The 14807-nt window shown below is 26.1% G+C and overlaps 1 protein-coding gene across 4 annotated transcripts in view; it reads left to right on the forward strand.

Moving 5' to 3' along the window:
- LOC112684456 (eukaryotic translation initiation factor 4 gamma 3-like) overlaps positions 1 to 13877 on the forward strand; it is a 29348-nt gene extending 15471 nt beyond the window's left edge. For all 4 annotated transcript variants that reach the window (XM_025555993.1, XM_025555997.1, XM_025555994.1 and 1 more), the window contains 24 exons: positions 2159 to 2260; positions 2507 to 2909; positions 6644 to 6774; positions 7280 to 7475; positions 7554 to 7714; positions 7803 to 7907; positions 7978 to 8178; positions 8254 to 8391; positions 9042 to 9245; positions 9306 to 9382; positions 9457 to 9601; positions 10810 to 11107; positions 11370 to 11464; positions 11557 to 11708; positions 11793 to 11860; positions 11941 to 12122; positions 12179 to 12363; positions 12427 to 12506; positions 12584 to 12732; positions 12820 to 12924; positions 12995 to 13090; positions 13172 to 13250; positions 13318 to 13479; positions 13551 to 13877. In XM_025555993.1, the coding sequence (XP_025411778.1) occupies positions 2159 to 2260; positions 2507 to 2909; positions 6644 to 6774; positions 7280 to 7475; positions 7554 to 7714; positions 7803 to 7907; positions 7978 to 8178; positions 8254 to 8391; positions 9042 to 9245; positions 9306 to 9382; positions 9457 to 9601; positions 10810 to 11107; positions 11370 to 11464; positions 11557 to 11708; positions 11793 to 11860; positions 11941 to 12122; positions 12179 to 12363; positions 12427 to 12506; positions 12584 to 12732; positions 12820 to 12924; positions 12995 to 13090; positions 13172 to 13250; positions 13318 to 13479; positions 13551 to 13756 (3720 nt within the window). In that variant the 3' untranslated portion in view covers positions 13757 to 13877. The remainder of the gene's footprint in view (positions 1 to 2158; positions 2261 to 2506; positions 2910 to 6643; positions 6775 to 7279; positions 7476 to 7553; positions 7715 to 7802; positions 7908 to 7977; positions 8179 to 8253; positions 8392 to 9041; positions 9246 to 9305; positions 9383 to 9456; positions 9602 to 10809; positions 11108 to 11369; positions 11465 to 11556; positions 11709 to 11792; positions 11861 to 11940; positions 12123 to 12178; positions 12364 to 12426; positions 12507 to 12583; positions 12733 to 12819; positions 12925 to 12994; positions 13091 to 13171; positions 13251 to 13317; positions 13480 to 13550) is intronic.
- Positions 13878 to 14807: the final 930 nt, after the last annotated feature.

Below are 14807 nucleotides of genomic sequence, written 5' to 3' on the forward strand. Positions count from 1 at the left end.
ATATACAGGGTGCGGCAGAGCCGACTGACGAGTTTTGAAGGGTTATAAAAAACGAACAGTAAAACTGAGAGAAAAAAACTTTTTTTTATTAAAATAAGTACTGAATCCCATTTTTAAAAATTATTGTTTGAAAATTATATCTCGAAGATGGCGGCCGTCAGCATCAATACACTGTTGTAGACGATCTCTGAAGCTCTCATATGATTTTCGGCACGTTTCGACTGGTATGGCTTCGATTTCCTCGGTGATTTTCTGTTTAAGGTCTTCTATGGTATGTGGGCGATGTCTGAAAACCTTATCCTTAAGGTAGCCCCAGAGGAAAAAATCACACATGCTTAAATCTGGAGACCGTGGTGGCCAGCCTATGTCTCCTCTTAGAGAGACTAACCGCCCAGGGAACATTTGTTGCAAGACACCAAGTGAAATTCGAGCTGTGTGTGCTGTAGCCCCGTCTTGTTGAAACCATACATTCTCTAAATCATGGTCTTCAGCCATTTCCTCCAACCTATGCTGCAGATAAGTTTCCAACATCACAACATAACGAGCGGAAGTGACAGTGACGGTTCTGTTCTCGTCTTCAAAAAAGTACGGGCCGATCACCCCAAATTGGGACACACCACACCACACTGTCACTTTAGGAGAGTGTAGTGGTCTTTCGTGGAGCTGTCGTGGGTTATTTGCAGCCCAGTATCGAAAATTTTGTTTATTTACAGTTCCAGAAAGATGAAAATGGGCCTCATCGCTACAGAAAAAAGTTGATGTCGGAGGGATTCGCAAAAGAATTTGCTGACAGAGATTTTTGCGATTGTCGTAGTCAGTAGCATGTAACTCTTGGACAAGCATTAATTTATAGGGATGGAATGATAAATCTTCGTGAAGAATTCTCAAAGAACGGTCTGAGATTCCCAAAGCTACCGCGTGTTTCCGGGCAGAGCGTCTTGGTGACTGCTCAATTGATTCTCTAACCAACTGCACATTTTCGGGGGTTCTTACCGTTCTGGGTGCTCCGTGTCCAAGTCCACTTAGGGTACTTCCAGTTTCTTCCAATTGCCGTATCCAAAATTTAATAGTGTTAGCAGAAGGAATATATTCGGTACGTGGAATGCCGAAGTGTATACGAAAAGCCCTCTGTGTAGCGATCACAGAATGATTATTTTCGTAATACGCACGCACGACGAAACCACGATATACACCTGTCCAGACCATGATTACGACTAAAAATGGCATTATCGTACAATTCAAAATATACCACTAATTAAGGCCTGCTCTTATCTTATCTCCGGTTAATGAGCTCCTTAAACTCGTCAGTCGGCTCTGCCGCACCCTGTACTAATACTAAAAACAGAATGGTACAGTAAGAGTGAGCAAATTGCTTTCTTTCTATGAAATATATGAGTTACATCTTATTTACATTAATTAACTCAATTTTTTTATAAGAAAAATGTGTTACTCTTAAAGTATATAATATACTTTTACTAGCCATTAGGCCAATTTTTCTTTGTTATAGTAGAATAATAGTTAGTTCAACAATAGAGTAGAACTACAGCATGCATTAATGAAAATGTTAAGGAAAATAGATTCTAATAATAATAATATAATGAGGTGAGTTTTGGTTTCAGTATATTTCTACTTATTGAAACAAATATAACTGAGCAGTGTTGTATTTATGAAAAATACAAATAACCATAATTCCAAAAATAAAATAAATTTTATTTTGTAACTCAAATAATATTCAAAAAAGTTTAAAATATATTGATGAACTAATCACAGTTTAGAAAGCGCACCTTTATTGGATATATAATCATATATTAAGCCATATTTTTTTATTTTTGAACATAATAATTACAAAAAAATGTTATGAAATAAACCATCCATTTTGTATTTAATACTTAACTCATAAAACATCACAATTTTAAAAGATTGCATAGATTGTATTTAAAACTCCAAAAACTCTTATTTAAAGTAGGAATAATATTTACTTGTAAAACAAACTTTGGGTTTACTAGTTCAGTCAAAATTATTGTTTATTGTATAATTCAATCAGTCAATTAAATTATTACATACATTTCAACTGAATTCAATAAATAATGAAGTTTATTACTATACTATAAGGTTGCTAGACGACAGCATATATTAAGTTTTATTTCTTTTTTATTAGAGTGCTGATGAATTGGAAAAAATGAAAGTTCAAAGCCAATTTCAAAGTCAAGTACAAAGTGCTGTAAAAAAAGAAGAAATTAAACCATCTGATAGTAATGAGGTAAATAGCTTATGTTACTGTTGAAGTATAATCCATTCAATAAAATGTATTATTTTATAATTTTTTTTTATGATTTTTTATTTTAAAACCTTTATTGTTTGAATAAGTAATATTTAAATATAATTTAGTCACCCTAAGCTTATAATATTTAATACTTTAAATAAAATGTTATATTATTTTTTATAAATATTATTTATAATCGTTAATTGTATGTAAACCTTAAATAAAGCATTAAATATTTTACAGAACAATGAAGGAGGAGAAAAAGTTAAAAACGAATTTCAATCACGAGTAAAAAAATTGGTAGATGAAACAATTTCAATACCCTCTAAAGCCATAGAAGTGGATGGAGCTCAAATACATGAACCCGAACCATTAATTACTTCAGTTGAAGAAATAAATGTCATTAATTCAAATATTGAAGTTCCAATTACAAATATTGATTTAGTTCCAACTGTTAGCTTAACTATTAAATCTGAAGAAGTTTTGGAAGTTAATGATAGCGATAAGGAAATTTTAGCAAATTCCATACCAAGTTCTACCCCAGCCCTTGATGAACCAATACAAAATATTGAGGTATCTAATATTTTAGAAGAAAATCATCAGAGTAATCACCCTAAAAAAGTGGTAGAAGAAGAATCTAAACCAGGTAATACATTTGTTCAATATTACATTTTAAGTTACCAACTTATAAAAAAATAAAATTGTTAAAATTTAAACATTAATTGTATCTGTGTTGGTAGTATGAATGAGTAATAATAGTTTATTTCTGAAAGACCATACTCTCAACATCAAAATATTTATATTCCTTCTATAACTAGTAATATATTAATATTTTTACCTGATATATATTAACTTTAAAATTGTTTGTATATTTTAAGTAACAATAATTCTTTTTCATAGGCTTTATAACGGTTTATTTGGGACCATCACCTCTTCTTATAAGCCTTTTAACTTCTCTATTCAATGCTACTTCCATGTCCAGCAATGTATTTGCTCTATTTTAAGTATATTTCCATTGTATTGTACCATAACTGCTGATGCTTGGTCTTTTCTCTGACTGTTTTCCATGACTTAATGGTGTGCCACCATCGGCTTTACAGTCATGTCTTCTCCATTCAAATATTCTTCTGATTCAGAACTGATGTAGAATCTGTTTATTTTACAGCTTTGACAGATTTTTATTGGTTCTTTTATAACTTTCCAAGTTCTTATTTTACACTGGTCTATATATATTTCCTTTTTATTTGTTCCTCTTGAAATGCTGTAGTTTTTCTTCATTCCTTTGGTGTTAGACCATGTCTAGCAGATTACGTTACAATAGGTTGGAAGTGTGTACATATACAGTGATGGGATTTTATGTTCTATTTTGTGAATAGTTCTTTCATTCGCAAAATATATTATAGTTCATAATTCACCGACCTTGTTAACCCGACATTCCCGGTTAGGTTAGGTAATTGTTGTATTCCGTTGATTGAAATAATTATAACACCTTGATTTCGTCGTAACACACTTATCACCATGGTTCGTAAGATCATTCCCTAAAAAATACCTAAATAAGCATGCATTTATGCATTTCAAATTGGCAAAATATGCTTTGAAATATGCCTTATAAAAATAACATAAACTATCCATTCATTTTTTTTTTTATAGCTATATTTAATACTATTCTTGAACCTTCATGAACTGCGGTCTCCTCATGTACGTCTTGGTCAGTAATTCATTTTAAATCTGAAACATTTGGAACAAATTTATTCGTTAAATCAGTGTTTCTCAACCTTTGTATTATGGCAATAGACTATTAAAATGTTCCATACATTGTGACACACAATAATAAAAATAAGAATAATGAGTAATATATATTTATAGTTAATTGATAATGTAAAATATAAATATACTGTATAGTATGCACTGTTTAAATATAAATATAGATAAATCAACGTTTATCAATTAAAATTATGATAATAACATTTATTTAATGTCAATAGCTGATAATCTATTTTTATATCAAAAATCATATCAAATAACCATTAATTTTTTTAAATAGTGTCAACAATGTTCATACATTTTGTGTCATTCAATATTAGTACTATATTAGACACATTTGGACTTGGACACTGGCGACACACCGGTTGAGAAACACTGCGTTAAATATACGAGTATCAAGAAAATAAGAAAATAAAAGATAATACAATTTCTATTTTTAATTTTATATATATTTTCCATTTAGATTTTTGATAGGTTCTAATAGAATGTTGTATAATATGCCCGATAAAATAGAAATATGCATAAAAATGCCAAATATACAAAAACGTGCCAAATATGCAAATACTTGCAAAATAAGATTTCACATATTTAACCGGTGGTACCTTGAAATGGATTTCTATGTCATCTAGAATTAAATACAACTTTTCAAGATTGACATTGTAAACGCTTGAACTTACGACCCCTGCTTAACAAAAATATTAACAAACGGTATTTCGGGACGTAATCATGTTCCATATTTAGGATTAGAAATAAGTATTTACATATTGTAAAACCGAAAACCCTAAACTGCATTTTTTTGCAATATTTATAATTACACTAATTTAATAAACATATACTAAATACTTATAGGTAATGCCTTAGTGATACGATAACTATGGTGCATTAAATATTTTATCATTATTTGAGTTCTTAAAACGTAGATGTTAAATTAACTAGTTACTTAATACATTCAGTTTAAATAAATTTGAATTAACTTATTTAGTAAATTAAGTATATCTATATCCTGCTAGTTTAGGCATGAACGGTATTGGAATGGTTAATATTTGTATCGATGGTGAAATATATCATCAATGTATTCGTGTATTTTACTCCCCTTTACTATCGTTCTTGCACAAAATGTAAATGGCTAACGATATGAACTTTTAATTATGATAAGAAAAGTTGGGCATCTACTACATATTTAGTATTCATAACTTAGATTTTTTTCTTTCATATTGAGCTATTTTAGATCATATACAATGGATGACGTTGGTTATCTATGTCCAATATAGTTCAGGGAACAAGAGTAGTGCGCATACGCATTTTTATCTTATACTTCATATTTTCTGTCAATAATGTCATATCACGATATATTTAACAAAAATAATGATATAAATCTTTAGAATATTTAGAATTCTCATTTAATTAAAATAATATATATATTTGTTGTACATTTTGCCATTTTCTGACCAGTATTTTTATATCTGTGAAATATTCATACTGCATTTTATCAAGTATAAGCAAGTTGGTACTACTGATTTGTATCAACTGTTTGTAGATGCAGAGGTCGTTTGTATTGCCTTTCAAAATGTTTTATTATTTTTCCAACATTGGGATGCGCACGTGTTTCAATTAAGTTTTCATATTAGTACATTTTTAATTTATTTTTTGAACGTTTTACTTCTTTTAAATATTATTTTGTGTTAAAAGAATGTCATATTAGATATTTTGGATTACTATGAAAGGGCCTATTAGTGAGTACTTATGGATTTTATTAAAAAATTATGAAATAAGAAACTTTAATAAACGTTACACATTTTCCTAGATTGTAATAAATATGCTTTTAAACTTTAAATAACGTAAAGTAATTCAAATTTGTTGATATTACAAGATAAAACAGTTTTTTTTATTATTTATTTAAATAGAATTTCGTATTAGTAATTAAATATGTAGAGAAGTTTTATCCATATTTATCAATAATATACATTTTTTTTATATTATTTTATTTTAAATACATTATTTTAACTACATTTATTCATTAAAATATTCTTAAAATTACTAAAAGTTTTGGTTACTTGACTAGAATTCAAATTCTATTTTATTTGTACAATTTATTACTATAACCTACTGTTTAATAAAATACTTTTTATCTTCTAATTGTTTTATATATATATAATTTTCATTTGAATAAGCTATTATTTTAATTTATGTATCTACATTTGAATAGCTATTCTTTAATGATTTTAGTATTGACTTATTAAGGATTCATTTGAATAAATTAATTTTTTTTAATTGAATTTCAATTACATAAAGGAGAAGGGGATACTAAATGATTTTATTTTTTATAATTTTCATATCTTTTTTTTTTTTTTTAATTTTATTTATTGTATTTAATTAAAATAGTGACTGACACATGATCCAGAAGTATATATGTATATATAATCTCCTATTTTTAGTATTTGCATCATTGAGCTATTTCAGACTATTCTGGCAGCAGTATGGGATTGTAAAAAAAAAAATTGTTTTGCTGTTATTTGAAACGTTATCAACAAATACTAAAAAAAATATAATCTCTTAACAAAATAAAATTTATATTTTTTATATAAAGTATTCTAAATACTTGGTATTCAATTTTAGTTAAAACTAAAAAGAATAAGACCAAGAAGAAGAAAGATCAACAGAAGAATTTGCTAAAATCAGATACCAATGATATAATTAAAACTGATAATACAATTGAAGCTATTGAGCCTGTTAATGAAACAAATATTGTGAGTAAAAATATATACCATCATTCTATGAATTATTTTATCTTGTACTTTAAATAAAATTAAAGTTGAAATACTATGAAACATTTAATATAATATGTATATTGAAAATGGATGATAATTTTGCTTAAGTAATGTTTGAAAATAGTAAAGTTTGATACCACTTCCCATTTTTAATCTATATTCAATGTACCTTCTACTAATTAAAACCTTAAATATAATGTTCAATTACTTATTCTTTAAAACTGCAATAAATAACCCTTTGATCAAAGATTTTATTAATTTATTATTTCATTCTGGAATTTACAATACCTCTACATACTTTGCTTCTGAACGTTATTATATGATTAAAAAACTATTTGTGTACAAGTCTGTTTATTTAATTCTTAATTAAAGAATTTATTATATTTTCTTTATTTTGAGATGATACAGATCATTTTTTAATCAACAATTTTTGATGACTAAATATTAACAAATTATTGAACCTTTGAAATTTTAAACAATCCAGCTAGAAAATAAAGAAAATGAAATTGATAATCATAATTCTAAAACCGAAGAAGAAGAAAGTATTATTCCAAAACCCGAAGAATTATTACAACAATCTCAAGAAACTCAAGATAGTGGTATATTACAAGAACCAGTTGAACCAGTTGTTGCAACTCCCAAGTTACCTAGTTATTTAGAAAAATTACCATATGCTGAAGGTTTGATTATTTCTGAATGAATGATAGTTAATTATATTATGTGTAAAATCAAAGTAAAAATGTTTTTATTTCGTATAGGACAATGGAGTTACACAAATCAAACTGGAAAGAAAGTTTATTCAAAAGCATTTTTAACACAACTGGGAAGTGAAACTGTTTGCCAAAAGAAACCTGATGTATTGAGTAGTTGGGTTCATATTACTAAATCACTTAATTCACCTTCATATGGTTCATCAGGAGTAAGTACTATCTAATATATATATTAAATATATATTATAATATATATGTATTAACTTATGGTATATTAAACAAATACATTTTTATTAGGGTACAGTGCCTCATTTACCAAGGTCTCAAAGTGCAAGTGCATCAGGATTTTTGCCATCATATTTTAAACTTGGAAATAGTCAACGTGGTGGTATGCCTATAATGGTAAATGTTAATATTTGGTTTTTATGTAATGATTTTTTTTTTTTTTTTTACATAAATATTTCTTTTATAGCAACCAGGAGCTAAACGTAATAGTAGCCAAGGAAAAACTGCTAGTAAATCTGCTAAACCAAACACTATACATATGTCTCTTTCCTTAAGAGAAGAAGTAAAATTGAATCAGACTGAGAATGCTTGGGTTCCCACAGCTGTTATAAAAGCCACAAAAGCTGATGTGGGTAAAAATAAAAATGAAGATGAGTTAAAAACTGAGGTAAGAATAATACATTTTAAATAATTTAACTGATTATTTGTTGAAATATTATAATATGAAATCAATTTCTTACAGGACGTAAATAAAAATGTTCGATCAATATTAAACAAAATTACTCCAGATAACATGATTCCATTAACTGAACGTTTCAAGGCATTGCCTATTGATACATATGATCGGTTAGAAAAAACTATTGACTTAGTTTTTGAAAAGGTAATTTAAATAATCTGATTACCGAATATATATTACAAAATTAATCAGGAAATTGAATTTGAACAAAATCTTTTATAATTTAGACTCTAAGGCAAGTCTTTTATTTAATTTTTTATAATTTGAAAGTGGTTTTAAGACATAATTCCAATCACATTTTACTTATTATTACTGTTCGTATTAAATACGCTAATGGTTATATGAATGTTTCCTGGATAAAATATCTTGGGGAAATGTGAAATATATGTAAGTTAAAAGGTATTATCCCTGCAATACATGTATTTTCATCCCTTAATAGGCCTTCAAATTGTTACAAAATGTGTAGGTAAATTATTTAATACATCTTTCAAAAATACCTATAGTTCAATTGATCTAACCAAGTCCATAGAATTGTTTTTGAATGAACTAACCTAAGGAGGAGATGAGATCTGTCAAGAAAAAATTGTCTGCAATAAATTCAAGAATTTAATGGTTAATTTTAGTTTTAAAATATAATACTTGTAAATAAAGAATATTATCAAAACATTTCTGGCTTGAAACTTACATTCCGCCCAATTTATTATTCCCCTGTGCATTTCTCATTTCACCTAGTCTTAAATAGTTGTGATTTATAAATTAAGTGTTACATATTTATGGATTTTTCTCGATTCTAGGCAATAGAAGAACAAAGTTTTGCTCCTCTTTATGCATCATTATGTTCTGCTATGCAGACTGTACAAGTAATTTCTGAAGGTGATAAACCAATATCATTTAAGAAGCTTATTATCAGTAAATGTCAAAGCCTATTCGAATTGGACAAGGCTCAAGAAATGGATTCTGCTAAGAAACTCTCTGAAATTAATTCTTGCAAAGATCCAGTAAATATTTTAAATATATTTATTTATTGAGACATTTTTAGTTATATTAATATATTCTAGGAAAAGAAAAAAGAATTACAATTGGAATATGAGGAAAATGAAAGAAGATTACGTAAACGTTCTGTAGGAAATTGCCGGTATGAGATAAATTTTTAAATTAGTGGAAATTTATGGTCAAATCATTATTTTAAAAAAATTTTATTTTTATTAGATTTATTGGTGAATTATTTAAACAAAAAATTCTTACTCCACATATTATGTTGTATTGTGTTGTGAACTTAGTCACCAAACATGTAGAAGAACCTCTGGAATGTTTGTGCAATTTGTTAAGGACTGTTGGAAAAGAATTAGAACAAGTATATAATTATATATATTATAATATATTTAAATTTCAATATTATAAGATTCATGATAAAAACCATTTTTTTAAGATATAAATGTGTAATAAAACAATATCTTAAATGAATTTGACATGAATTTTATAAAAATATTGATCATAATATAAATTATTATTATTATAAATTATATAATTATTATGTCAGAACTAGATTATAACCAGGTGAGTTGTTCAGTTAGTGGTTTGGTCAACGATTTATACAATATTTTCATGACAATTGATTTTTAATTTTCATTTTTTGTGATACTTGTTTTATCACTAATCTTACTTAATATTATTTAAAATAAAAATTGCATCTAATATTGCATTTGGTTTTTTGTTTTGCAACTTGAAATTTTTTAATTTACTTTGATCATTATGGAGTAATCCCTTAAGCTGACAAATCTTATATAATCATTTCTGTTACATGTGTGCGTTGATAATTGCAATATAAAGTTGATTTTACCTAAAGTTATTTAAGCATTAAAAAAAAATTAATTTATAAGTTTTTTATTTTTATTGGATGTTTTTTTTTGTATTTTATATTTTTTTAATATTATATTTTAATTAATTATATGATAATTATTCTGTGATACAATAGTATTTTTAATTTGAACTTAAAAATATTTGGGACAACACAATTATATAGATTGATCATTTATCTAAACATTAATTTAAAATATTTTTAAAAAAAAAAAAATGTAATTTATTGAAATATGCATATAATTCTTAAAATCCCAAAAATATGCACTAAAAATATTATACCTTAAATTATATAAAGTAAAAATAATTATATTTGATACTGTAGAATAGGAATCAAATTTGTATCAATGTCTGCATTAAATTGACACAATAGGAAAAAATATGAATTTCAATAAACATCCAAGCTCTAGTTATAATACTATTAAATACCAAATTTACAAGAAATATGAGTTATGATAAAATAATCGCTGTTAATTAAACCGACTTCAGGTGGTGTTGTTTAACTTAATGGTCCGTTAACCTATTATCAATGATTTGGTTAACTGACTTTACTACTGGTCTTAATTCTTGTAATCAAATTTATAGTTTTTGACATTACGTATATCATTGTACTTCATTATTCTTTTTACTTACCTCAATTCTAATCATATTATGATGACATAATTGTATTAAGTTGATTCATTTTGAATTATGTTAATTTTTCAGACATATGACTTAAATGATACTTTTGCTAAGCTTAAAGCTTTAACGTCTAAAGATATGAAAAATAAGATTCCATCCAGAATAAAGTTTATGATTCAAGATGTTATAGATTTAAGAAGAGATAAGTGGGTTCCAAGACGTAATGATAGTAAACCTAAATTAATTAATGAAATTGCAAATGATGCCAAAAATGAAGCAATGGAACAATCAGTGGCATTATCGTCATACAATAGACAAGATAAACGAGAGCATCACCGTGGTGATGATAATAAATTTAGAGGTGGTGATAATAAAAGTCGCCGTAAGTAACTACGTTTAAAAATTATACATTATACTTTTTATATCAATATTTAAATTATTTATTTGTAATGAAGTGTATATTAAATGTGTTTTTAAATGATTAATTTTATCTAATCTTCTCTCTGAATAATATTTTATATTGTTGATAAATTATTTTCAATGATGAAAACACATTTATAATCATTATTTTTTAAACAAATTGAAATTTTATTGAATTATAATAAAAATAAAAATATTAAATTAGAAATATTTGTGATTTTAAGGTGGGAATGATAGTGAATGGAACATTGTTCAGAATACTGCTAAATTTAAGCAACCAAATTATATCATAGATCAATCTAAACTACAAGGTTTTAAGGTAGTATACATATTATTTTTTTTAAGACCATTGATATTTCTATTATTATTACCTTTATTTTATATTATATAAATAAATATATGATATTTTAGGAATCATCATCTGTTACTACTTTGGGCCCTTCGAATAAATGGTCATTTTCTTCCAATTCTATCGGAGGAAAAGGTAGTAATTCATTTACGAGTAGCAATACATTTGCTGTTCTCAATGATGACAGAAAGTCGTCAACTACATCACAAATTATGTAAGTATTTATTTACAGTTATATTAATAACTGTAGTTATTCTTTATTGTTAACTAGTCTTAACATATTATGTATTCATGTTAGGTCAAGTAAAAGTAATTCTAGAAAACCAGTTATATCTGAATCTGAAGAAAGAGAACGGATGATGTCTGGTATAACTTATTTCAATATTATTTATTTTATTTATTTTTATAAATTAGATTAATTTAACATTTGAATATTTTTATAATAGGTATAGCAAGTATGATGCCTCAATTTGCTCAAACTAGCCCATCACTAAATTCTATTACTTCAACAAATACTTCTAAAGAAGCAACTGAAGAACTTGAAGAAGAATTAAATGAAGTGGCCAAACAAATAAACTTGAAATGCAATAACATTATACAAGAATATGAGCAATTACATAATTTAGATGTATGTATTAATTTTATAGATATATGCTATATTTTTAATGAATTTTTTTTATGTAGGATATAATTTATTCACTGACTGAAGACCAAAAATCAGTAATTCTCACTAGGCATGATGAATTTGTCAAATCAATGGTATTAATAACCCTAGAGAGTAATCCAAATAGCCGTACTACAATAGCTGGGAAAATATTTGCTGAATTGTTATCTAAAAAAATTTTATCTATGGCAGTTATTACTCAAGGGTATATTAAACTGAATAATTTCATTACATTTTGAATGATAGCTAATTTAAGCACTTATTATAGAATTGATGCTGTCCTTAAGGATTGGAATGACTATTTGATGGATTATCCTCAATTCTTTTCCTATATTGCTGCCATTATTAGTGAGTTTTTTTTTTTATTATTATTCTTATTATTATTATTATTATTATTATATTTAAATACGATCAATTATTTATAGCTCCACTATTAGTATCAAAGTCTGCATCATTTGAATTTATTAATTTAAAAGATGCTTGTACTTCTATACGACCCGATAACTCTAGTATATTATTTACTGAAGTATTACAAAAAATTTTGAGCTCCAAGGAAACTCAAAACATTAAGGAAGTTAGTATATTAAAATTATAAATTATAAATTTTTATATATATTAATATAAATTGAGATTTATATTTAATATGTTCACTCATATTTAGGATGGAGGAATTTTATGGATATATAATAAATGGAGGATGTCAGAATATGTTCCTCTTGACGTTTTTATGCCTAATAACCAAATAAATAAATATTTTAAAAATGATGTAAGTTAACATACTGTTTTGTGTAGAATATTTGTTGTTTTTCTGACTTATACATTTTATTTTAATTTAGCGAATTGGAGTATTTCTCTTATCTGTAGCTATGTATGATAAAATGAGGCTGACTGATAACAAACAATTATATGATATAATGCATAATTGGATAAGAGTAAGTGTCGATAAAGATAATTGATTCATATTTATTAATATCGATTCTACATACCTTAATGATGTTTTAAATTTATTTTAGACCAATATCAATGCAGAAATAATTAAATGTCCTCAGTTTGTACGAGCATTAACTATTGCTATTGTAATTGTATGCTTAAGTAAGTAATTTTTAATACAATCATGTATTTTATGAACTCGATGATGATTTAAATTTATAATTTATAGAACCTAATCATTCGTACGAAGATTTCTTTGATCATGTTCATGTGAAGTTGTTGACCTGTTATATAAGATCAGAACCACTTCCAGAACCTGAAATTCAGGCACGAGAAGTGCAATGTCTGTATGGAATTCAAATTATGTCTGCTGCACTTGAACACCCTGGAGGTTTGTTACTAAGGATTTATACATTACCTAAATTTTTGTGTATAATGATTGAAAAATTTCATTTACATTAGGTATGGTATTAAAACTCTTCCATAAGCTTTATCAGGACAGTGTTATTAGTAAAGAATCATTTGATCTATGGAAAAAAGAAGAAGAATTCAAAGTTGGATTCGATGAAGACTTGGAAACTAAAACTATGGCAGTTGTAGTTTTGAACTCATTCTTCCTTTCGCTTCAAACAAATGATTCTGATGAAGAGGAAACAGCTGACCAATAGTGACATACACACTATTTGTGGTTGTCAATTCATCAATCGATATAAAATTCTTCTATTTTTTTTTATTTTATTGTAGATACCATGTTATAAAAATTATAAATAAGAAAAAAATTCTAAATAATTAGCCATTTTTTCATTTATGCCCTTAAAAATTCAATTATTTATTAATTTGCAAATATTTGTATACAGTGTTTTTTGTTAAGGGTTTTATTTTATTTATTTATATTTTGTACATTATCTGGTTTTACTTTATATTCAAGCTAGTCTCCTAAAATATTGACCTAAATCGTTGATTTTTTCCCCTACTCTTTTTGACAATGGGATAATGACAAACAAAAATTTGTTAGTGTAATTATATTATATAAACTATATAATTGATAATTTTGTGTACTATGTACTATAACTACATTTGTTTTTAAAACACGTTTTAGGAAATAAGGAGATTATGCTTTTTCAAAATTCAATTTCGATTATGAAATTGTCAAGTGTCTTTATAAAACAATTTATTATGAAAAATTCGAATTTACAAAATAATAATTGTTATGAAGATTATTTGGAGAAAATTACTATATTTTTCTATATACGTTGATACCATTGTCGGACTATTATGTACAGTTATTTATAAATTAATAATGTGTAAAGCTGCGGTTAATGTTATTTCTAAAATATTTAAAAAAATAAGTAATAAAAAAATGTATAAATACTACCTTATAACATTTATTTTTTTTTTAAATTCATATTAAGAACTTGTGAATACCTGCCTGTTATTATTAATTGTTGGTAATATTTCCATCTGAATAATAATTTCATTTTAATATGCATTTAAAGTGTATAACAAATCCTATTGTTTCCATAGTGGAAATTGATTAATTTAATTATTTTAATTGTTTTTCTCATTATGCGTTAGCTAAAAATTAGTGTTGGTAATACTAAATATAATACCTTCGAAGACTTAATAATTATATCTTGTTGAAAATTAACATCAACAAAAAAAAAAGCAATTAGAAATTGTGTGTTAAACAATTAATTTTAATGACATTCAAACAATACA

This window comes from Sipha flava, unplaced genomic scaffold (genome assembly GCF_003268045.1).
Source record: "Sipha flava isolate LNK unplaced genomic scaffold, YSA_version1 249_pilon_pilon, whole genome shotgun sequence".
NCBI lineage: Eukaryota > Metazoa > Arthropoda > Insecta > Hemiptera > Aphididae > Sipha > Sipha flava.